The sequence below is a fragment of the Gavialis gangeticus genome, unplaced genomic scaffold (assembly GCF_001723915.1).
Source record: "Gavialis gangeticus isolate Ggan-Ray unplaced genomic scaffold, GavGan_comp1, whole genome shotgun sequence".
Taxonomy (NCBI): domain Eukaryota; kingdom Metazoa; phylum Chordata; order Crocodylia; family Gavialidae; genus Gavialis; species Gavialis gangeticus.
This window is the reverse complement of record NW_017729022.1, coordinates 54245893-54256262: the sequence shown is the minus strand read 5'-3', so window position 1 is coordinate 54256262 and position 10370 is coordinate 54245893. Positions and strand designations below refer to the sequence as shown.

At 40.6% G+C, this 10370-nt stretch overlaps 1 protein-coding gene across 1 annotated transcript in view; it reads left to right on the top strand.

Annotated features, from left to right (window-relative positions):
* Positions 1 to 5101, top strand: part of GAS2L3 (growth arrest specific 2 like 3) — a 33675-nt gene extending 28574 nt beyond the window's left edge. The window contains exon 9 of the mRNA XM_019514995.1: positions 1498 to 5101. Within this exon, the coding sequence (XP_019370540.1) occupies positions 1498 to 2934 (1437 nt within the window). The 3' untranslated portion in view covers positions 2935 to 5101. The remainder of the gene's footprint in view (positions 1 to 1497) is intronic.
* Positions 5102 to 10370: the final 5269 nt, after the last annotated feature.

Below are 10370 nucleotides of genomic sequence, written 5' to 3'. Positions count from 1 at the left end.
GTGAAAGTGTTGGGGCCTGGCGTCCGTGGGATGCGCGGATGAGAGGAGTTGTTGGGATGGACTTCTTGCGCTAGATGCTGGAGGTTTGAAGGTGGTGGGGGAGTAGAGCCAGGGGAGGAGGCTGCAGAATCACAGCCTCTCTCCCTGGATTGACTTCAAATTGGAGCTTGATCCCTCAACCTCCCAACCAAACAGCTAACGCCCATTGGGTTGGGAGGATTCGTCTAACTCATGGCGCTTTCTTTGAAGCACCATGAGTTAGACCCGGGAGCTGCACTTCTGTCTGCACCTTCTATTGTGTCAAACTGCTGCTGTATAAATAGTTACAACTAAACTGAATTGCCTAAATTTAAAGTTTAGTGCTTTACGTTACTATTTGAAGTCATAAATCGAACTGCAAAAAAGCTAGCTCAACAGAATATAAATGTTGATTTCAATACTGACTAGACAATTTCTGAGGAACTGGGACATTGTCCACTTGAAACTAACTTGTCTGAAAATATTGCTATAATGTACAGTGTCTAGTAACACACAATCTTGACAGGAACAATTTTTGCCTTAGCATTTTCAGTTTGCTTTGTATTCTAGGCACATTACTTGCACTGTTTTGTTTACATAGTCTAAAGACTGGAAGGAGCTATTGAGTTCAGTCTCCTGCATTCACAGGCAATTGTTAACCCAAGTGATCCCTAAAATTACCATGACATAAGCTCTCCTACAAGGCTCTAGAGAGGAAACTAGAGCCATATGTCTGCTCTCACTTGGTAGCCACTCCCCCTCCCCCTATTGCTTCTGCTACAGCAAAAGCGAGGGTCTCTAGGCTGCCCCTCAGCTGCCAATGCTGTACCTGCCTCTAGGGGCAGTGTAGTATAGCCCAACCTGCAGTGCTGGGGAGCCTGGAGTAAGAAGCCTGTGGTCCAGCCATATGCATAATTGAGTGGTGGAGGCAGGACCAGAGACAGGAATGCATTAAAGCAGGAAAGTGGGCTGTCTGCATGTGTGTGGGAGAATTGTGAAGTGGCAACTGGGTTGGGGGAACAACACCCATGGCTTGTACTATTGTGGCCTTTGTAGCATGCAGCCTGCCTAGGGTGTGGCCTGGCCACTTCAGAAGTTGTTGTAAGGAAGAAAAAAAAAAAAGAGGAGACGAGTGCTGCTAATGCCCTGCCACTTCAATGATAGGCAAGTAATTGGCTAATATATTTATCTCTGTCATGAAAATATTGCCAGTAATGTCAAGAAGGACCAAAACACGTCTTTGTTTTACATTCATTTAAAAAAAGAGATGGGGGACAGAATAGGACACTATATAAATGGTACTTTATCAAAGTTATATTGTGGGGTTGTTTTGTTTGATGTGTTAATTAATCCCAACGAATTCAAGTTGTAGCATAGGAAGCAATGCTACATATGCATTTTGGCAATATAGTTCATATTAAAGTAATTATGTTTTCAGTTTCATTAACCTCTTCCTTCTTCCCTCCCAACTTTTCTTAGATGCTGCATGGCAAACACGTGATGGTACGTGTTGGTGGAGGTTGGGATACTCTTCAGGGTTTTCTACTCAAATATGATCCTTGTCGTGTGTTGCAATTTGCAACTCTGGAGCAAAAAATCCTGGCCTTTCAGAAAGGTGGAACTAATGAAAGCGCCTCTGATCCATCAGCTAAACCTCTGCAGCCTCCTGTAATGAATCCCATATCGGCTGTTAATATGTTTCAGAAACAAAATTCAAAATCCCCAGCTCCTGGTTCAGCAACAAAAGGTGCTCATGCAGTCCGCAGCAAGCAAGTGCTATCTAAACGACCACAGACACCTGCCCTGGCATCCCCCAGAAGAGCAATGAACACGCCCTCTACCACCAAGCTGGTGTCAGTATCTTCCAAGGTACAAGGTTCCTCAGCATCGGTTGCCCAATTACCTTTTAAATCTTTAACAAGCACTTCAAAGAAATTGGAGTCTCCTCTGTGTAACTCTCCAACTTCTTTTTCAAAGCAAGCACAATCTGGAAGCAAAAGCTCTTCTCCTGCAGTATTAAGAACAGCTCCTGGCAATTCAAAGACACCGAGTAAACGTATTTGGTCCCGAGATGCTCCTAAGGTCGTACCATCCCTGAATTCTCCAGCACCAGTGCTACTTTCAGCTGCCTCTTGCTCTCCAAATGAGATGTCTGAATTCTCTGGGACAACTGAACCAATGCCTTCAGAACAAAAATGTGCTCCCTCTAAATGCAAAGTGATATCAACCACAGCTAAATCTAATCTGGTTGCTTCAAAATACTCACCAAATCCTGCCAAACTGCCTAATGCAAATCTTCATGTTGTATCTAAGCTTACACATTCTTATCAGTCATCTGAAAAAACAGCAAAATCCACTTTCAAAAGTCCAATTCAAACAGGAATGCAATCCCAGGCTCCCAGAAGGGTGCCACCACCTGGGACTGGCCTGATGAAGAATAACAGAACCCCTCCAATCTTAAAACAGCCAGATTCTGCATCTGCAGTTAGTAAAACCTCCAAGGCATCACCTGCACTGGGGCCTACAAGCAAGAGTGTGTCTTCAGCTGCTAACAGACGGCTGGCAGGAGAGCATTTACAGGCCCAAAATGTCAGTAGAAACCCTCAGACAGGCCCCAGTTTATCAAAACATCCTGAGCGCACTCCATTATCTGTTGTGAGGCTTCCTCAGACATCAGCCAAAGTACAAACTACAAAAAAAAGGGCAGAGCCTTCCACAAAAAGTCAGTCTTCAATTAAAAATTCCCCAAAAAGTGAAAAAACCTTGGCTGACGCAGTCAAGAAGCCCCTCTCTAAAGGAAAGACTACAAATAAATGTAGCAAGGGGGTGCCTGGTATACTTAAAGATCCTGCATTGAAGACTAAATGTGATGATCACTATTTTGTTATGACAGGCAGTAAGAAACCCAGAAAATAAACAGAAATATGTTGTCATCCCCTCCAACCAGAATATTTTGCAGACTTTATCTTTTTTTTTTTTTTTCAGAATAGCCTCTTACAGCTGCTTCATTCAAAAAGAACATGGATATTAAATACACTACATTAACCATGCTTACTTCTCATACTTGTGTGAAATAGTAGGGGTAATGTTTTTGCTATTGCTGTATAATCTGTCCATATGTTTATAGTTAAAACTTTCTACTTTTGTAACACTGAAAATTATTTTACTTGCTGGGATGTCTGCTCTCTTTTTGGAGGAGAAGGTATTGCTGATGCTATCTTTAAGTGGATTTAAGCTCATTCGAGAAATTTCTCCAAAGTGCAATCTTAGTACATTTGGAATGCTCTGGTATGAAAAGTACCCTGCTGTTGATAGTATTACTATTTAACATGGGCATGCTAAAACAAATTTATGTGCAAATATAAATAAGATGATAAATACTTCCCATGTACTTACAGTCAAACTAATATTTCAATGTTGGATAGGAAGTTCACTTGTATAAAAGTGCTTAATGATTTAGGCCAATTTATTTTAACTTGCCTAGTGATATTTCTGGGGGGAGATGTTCAATGTGAGATGCTTTAAAATGGTCTGTTATTTCAGCAAGTGATGGACACCCAGCTTCTGAAAACTGGAGCTCCTTATAACATGTTGAGTTGAGCATGAGTTGCTTCGGAAGGCATTAGCCTAGGCTTCCTATCCATTTAGGGATTTCAAAATATATAATATGCTTAGACCCCCCTTGCCTGCCTTCTGATCTAGTATATGGATGAATTATTTGGTTTGGTAAAATAAGAGCAATTGCTGAGAGAAAAAAGCCACTACATGTGGACATGTGAGCTTAAAACTTCCTTGGAGAGCAGTTTATAATTGAAAGGACTCTTGAGTCTTTGAGAGCATTTTTCCTTGTAGCATGTAACAATTTTTTCAAAGTACAGAAATCCCTCTTCTATTAGCTGCTAAAATGATATTTATATCTATTTGGGGTGTGTGGGGGTTGTTAAATAGTTTTATTTTTAGCAAAAATGCCTTAACAGTACAGACAGGCAGAGATTCTGAAGACATTGCTTTCCTTTTTAAAAATGATGGGAAGATAAGTTGGTTCCATGTCACACTTCTTGAGAAATCATAGAATCATTGAAAGAGATTGTTAGAGGATGCTCCTGTTGGGATTTTTTTTTTTTGCAGTTGTTAATTTTTAAAGAGATTTTTTCTTCCTAGACTCTTTTCATGCTTTTTAATTCTTCTGTAGTGGGTCTAAAATAGTCATTTTCCTTAGGAGTTACAGAACTGTTTCCCCAAGTGTTACCTTAGAACTGTGTTCACTCTTGTACAAGAGGCCCCACAAGAATTATGCTCCACTTACAGCTCATTTTAAGCTTTCCAGGAGGGCTTAAGTAGGATTTATCAAGTGCCATGGCTTTGTGCTAACCTTCTGCACAAGAGTGAAAGTCACTTCAAGTATTAAAAAGTATTCATCTTGATTGCTCAGCCTGAAGTCAGGTTGAGTACAAAAACCAAAACATAAGCATTAAGAAGAATCCTCTCGATTTTTCAAAAATCTACATACCATTGTGTGACTAGCAAAATGGGAAAGTATAATTTGTACTACTTTGCTTAAAAAAATTACATGCGTCTTTACCTACTGAGTTGCATCCCCTGATACTATGTAGTATAAATTATTTATTCTTGGAACTGGAGCAAAGCAACAGACATGATCTGATAATGTGTTCTAACTTGCAATGGCAGCCTTGTAGATCTCTTAATATCAGTGCCTTGTTACAGTCTCCTTTGTTTATGGCTATATTTAAATTATGCACATCTACTGTATACAAATGGTTTTAGTCTGCCAGAAGTGGATATTGTCTAAATGAACAGCAGGCCAATATTTTGTGATGTTCAACAAACCAGCCTTGATAACTGAGAAAGCAAGTCCTAAAAGCTTGTTTATCTTAGGAAGTGTTTTGAACAAGTCTATCACTAACTAGGTTTATAAATGCATGGGGCTTAAGTCATTGTTATGTAAGTGGAGGAACTCTTAACTTCATTGCATTTGGTTTTTCTTGTCAGTGATTAATTTGACTTGTTGTCTCATGCATTGAGATTCCCTGTTTACAATAAAAGACCTGCTTAAGATGACGGACTTCCAAGTATTCTATGTTAGATTTATCTTTGCAGATTAATGGCAAACTCTTTTAAGTTTTCTCTATGAACCATTCATAAATGTTGTTGATATGTTGACCTTTTTTGTTTTTTGTTTTTTAATTCTTTATGAGTGGTTACCTGAATATAACACATTACTTTACTTTAAAAGAGAAATTGAAGGGTTTTGTTTTTGGGATCAGTTATCTAATTTAATATACCAAACTTGACAAATCATATTGAAATTTGAGTACCAGGTGGAAACTTTTGAGTTGGTTAAGGGTTGCATCAGGCAAGGGAGGAAATGTGTCTATATTGAAAGTTGTTGCAATAAACCCATACATAGATGAGTAAAGCACAGTAAGTTCAGCTGTTGTAGTTACACTGAAATCAAGCCGAGCATTCTGCTGAACAAATGCAATAGTTATGCTGACTGTCCAGTCTGTAACCTCTATTGCCTAACTTCATGTGGGCTTATAAAAAAAATATAGCAGTAATTAACTTAAAAAAAATTCTGAATAGCAAATTACAAATTGGACATTTTATAGAAAATGCAAAAATTTGGAATTTGCTATTCAGAATTGGAGCTATGTTAACTATATCTTTTAAAATTAATTAAAAACTGTATATTTTTAAAAAAATTCTGAGTTTAAAAAAAACATGTTTTTCACTTGTGTGGATCATACTTTAAAGGCTTCTGTTACTTATGTGGCACAAGATGTGAATAAAAACTGTCAAGCCAATATAAAGATTCCGTGGTCCGTTTTGAGTAAACTTTTTTGGGATAATATTCTGACTTTTAATCAAAACCAGATTTTGAGTAACACCTTGGGTGTGTCTACACATTCACTGATGTGCCATAACTACAGCTCATTAAGTTTAGTACGTGTAATGACAGGTACTAAATTAATGTGCTGTATTTGGCACTACTGCACATTAGCACAGATGAACACTTTTTTAGTGACATTAATGTGCATTAGATTAAATCTGCACATTAGCACAGATTTTGCCCACTGCTGTAATGCACAGTAGAATTAATCTTCTGTGTAGTAAGTGTCTTGGGTAGACGTGCCCCTTGTGTATTGAAGCACTGCTCAGAGTGACCAAACGCATCAACCTTGTCCCTGTGCTTGGAGATCTGGTTTTAAGACTAGTAAAAAAAAAAAATATGTCCTTACACTTTAATTTATTCTTTTCTTTGTCCAAAACATGGGAGTATATGAACGTGCAGAAAAGGGTAGAAATGGCCTGATAGTCGCACCAATGTTATACCTGCTGGATCCAGTCCTGTTCCAATGAAAATGTGTGACATTCTTGCTATTGACTTTAGTGGGTGAAAGACTTGCCCATCTGAAAGGAGTCTGTATCACAGCTGAATAAAATCTGAGAAGGGAAATGCAGACCAGTTATGTGCCTTATTTAAAGTGACCAACTGATAAAGTAAACAACTGAAAGTGGATTTTAAAGGCAACTTCTATATGGTGTATAGATAGGAACAACCTCTTCACCAGATAGAACTGTTGTTCTGCCAACTGAAACTTGAACTGTGGTCCTGATAAGCAGCACCTTTTATTGCTGTCCCTGTATTTCTGCTGTAGTAATGCCTCCTAAGCAAAATGTACCAAATTCAGAAGTATAAAAAGAAATCATATAATCTGTATGTGCAGCAAGTCTTACCACTAACAGGAATTCCACAGCCAAGTTTCCATGCATTTGGGTAAAAATGTATTTATCCTCCACAAATTAGAAAATCTCTTCCCAAGATGCATATATTTGGACAGTAAGGTAGAATTCTAAGTCATTTTACTACTGTATTCCTCAAAGACTATTCTGGACCTACTGCTCTTAAACTGGTTGTTGCAAAGAATAATTTATTGTATTGTGACATATAACAAGAAAATGGCAACTTCCTGTCAACTTGTTTTCTCTCATTGTTTTACTCTCCTACTGTCTTCTACATAGGGAGAGCAACAAGCAAACTTAGTTACTAAAAAATTCACCAGTTATGCAAAACTTCTGAAATTCTTTTTACCCTTAAAATAAGAACAGCCATTGCCAAAATGAGCATTGTCAGGTTAGCTTGACCTTTTGAATCAGGCAAACTTAAGTCCTCTTACTTTCTGTCTGGCTTAAGTGTATGGAAATAATGAGAAAGTGTGCATATTAACGCGGCTGCTGGTTTGGAATTACTGGTTAAATCAGATCACAGTTTTCCAGTATAAAGGGCCAAGTGCAAGCCTGCTGGTGCATTCAATACCCTGAACTCAGGAAGCGCAAACACTGGAGGGGAAAATTTGTCACAGAAGACTTCATAATAATTTTATTCAGTTGCCATTATAAAGTCACAAATTTCTCTCCCAAGTCTTGGAATCAGTACTTTTTTATGCAAAAAAGCCTGGCAGAGGTGGCCGTTCAAACTATACTGCATCCAGTGCTATATTGTCTTGCTGATCTAGAAGCTTTTTATAAGCAACTGCAGACATTGATTCAACATTCACTGGTGGTGGAATAATATTGCCTTTATGTTTGAGTTGCAATGCAAGTTCCTTATCTTTCTGAACTTCAGAATGCAGGTTTGAACAACATGGCTTCATTATACAGAATGCATCATCCTAAACTTGTACTAGTTCTGATTATTTTCTGCTGCAATAATTTTGATAGAAAATGCAGATTCAAGGACCTGTAAGGATTTTGCAGAAATGTGTTGACTTCATTGGAATTCTTGTCAAAAGTATCAAAATGCTTATAACAAGTCGAAGTGCTTCATTTTGAGTCAAGATTTTTGGAAACATTTTATGAGAAGCTTTGTAATATGAGACTAAGTGAAAAGCTTTGCGCTTGAGAGAGAATTGTTTTAGAAATTTCAGTTAGCAGGGAAATTAGATTTTTTTTTTCCTTCATTTCCATGCTTAACACAAGGAATTTTGAAATGTCACAATTTCCCATGAAACAAATTCTATATTTTGATGAGGTCTAAAAAAGATTCAAGCTAAAAGTCTTCATAGTTTGCCTAATTTCTGTGTATGGTCAAATGCTAGTACTTTTTTCTAAAGTTGTTCAATATAAATGTTCCCATAAACTCACTTAAGCCCCAGTTTAAGGCCTCTATATTTGAGCATTTGATATTCTTCCTTAAGAATGGAATCGTCTTTTATTTGTTGTGTCCTGTAGCATACCCCAGAAACCACATGCAAGCCAATGAAGAATGTTCAAGATTTGTGTGTTGGGTAGCGGGGGTTTTAGCATCACAGGCCAACAGGCCTAGAAGACTGAAAACATACGGATGAGTACATGAACGACGGGTACCCTTGGCGGCTGGGGGAGCATGGCAGTAGGCAGGAGCTCCCGCAGATGCTGCTGGCAGCGGCGGTGGTGTCCAGTGGAAATCGCAGACCACCGACAGATGCTGCTGGTGGTGTTGGAGGCAGGGCAGTGAGTGGTGACCACCTGCAGGCACTGCCAACAGTGTTGGTGACACCTTTTTGTAGAGGCTGCACTGCCACACTCGGGGGGCATGTGCACCCTCTATGCACCCCCTAAGATGCACTTAAGATGAATATAACAGGTGGATGAACATTAAGGTAGACGCACTTAGAACAAATATAACAGGCATTAAACAGTCACCCAATGCTAAAATGCATCATCAGCAGATAAAATTACAAGCAATATTTACATGGAGGGATACTTGCCCTTTCCCTGAACTCCAGGGGCTTTCAAACCAGCCTCTGATTTTTCTCCCTCCTTTCCCACCTCCGGGAACACCCAGTTACCATGCAACCAGCTCTGTGCCTAAGTCGCTGCTGCTGGGACCTGCCAGATCAGATCTGTTGCGCATGCAAGCTCCCCACTTGAGCTCTGCTGTTCTGGCCCACTGGCCCCATTGCAGCTCCTGGATTTCTCTTGTGTTTCTTGCCAGCTGCAGCCTGCCAGAAATAGTGCTGCTGCAGTTCCTAACAGGGCTGTGTGAGGCTTTGCTGGCTGTTTAGTTTCAACTTGTTTCAAGCTCAAAACAGTGAAAACAAAACAAAATGAAGGGCTTTGAAACAGAGTGCACAGCCTGGGGCAAATTGACTTGTGCGGGGACCTGATCTTGAGGCGGTGGTGGGTCCCTGCACGAGCTGATATACCCCGGGCCCTGTACCGGAGCTGGTCCAAGGAGGTTGCAGACTTGGCACAAATAATCTCATGCGGGGAAGTGTCCCTGCCCCAATCCCAGGGCAGGGGCAGGTCCCCACACAAGTTCATTTGTCCCAGGGTCACCTGCTGCTGGCCCCAGGCGGCAGCAGCAGTCTCCTGTGATCTGGAAGGCAGATTGGGGGCCTGCCTGCACCCCGGGGAGGGCTGCAGGGTCTGTGCTGGACTGCTCCTGGGGCACGAGCCCCCGATCTGCCTCCCGGATCACAGGAGGCTTGTGCTTCCGCCTGGGGCTGGTGGCAACACCGATCTTCCTGGCGCTGGCTATGGGTGAAACATCAAAACAGCCCAAGAGTTTAAACAAAATGAAATGGAACAGTGCTTTTGAAATGAAACAAAACACTGTTCCATCGGAACGTAAGTCTAAGTGGAGCGATGCTGTCTCACAGCCCTAGTTCCTAAATCTCTGCTGCTCATTACAGTATCTACAGTCGTACAGTATCAAGAAGGCACTATGTAAAGAAGTGATTGTATTAACTCCTGACTTTACAAAACCTTTTACCCTACAGACAGACACATTGGAATCAGCATTGGGAACGGTACTTACACAAGAACAGGGGAGAGTGGAACGCTCCATCGCTTACACAAGTAGAAAGTTAAATTCAGGAGAAAGAATGTACACCACCATTGAGCGAGAATGCTTGCCAATGAAGGGGGCAGTGGAATACTTTAGGTATTGCCTAATGGGTAGGGAATTCAACTTGGTGACAGACCATGCCCACTTACAGTGGTTATGCAAAAACCAGAATAACAACACTCGTATTACTCGGTCAAATACAGACTGGGCATAAATAACCAAGTTGCCAACTTTTTATCAAGGTGTGACATAACTTTGGAGTAGCATAACCCAGAACAAGGGACCAAGGAATGGAGGAGCTCTGGCAATAGACAGAAGGGTAAGCCCCAAGGTGACTTAAATGGGGGGATATGTGGTAGTGAAGATTGCGATGCCAGCTCAGGAGAGAGAATAAGAAGAAACCCCAAGGAGAATAATAGGTGCTGGGGCAGGTGCCCCAAGCATGAGTACTCACCAGAGAACACAGCAGATGCAAGAGAACCAGATGCGCAGAAGATGG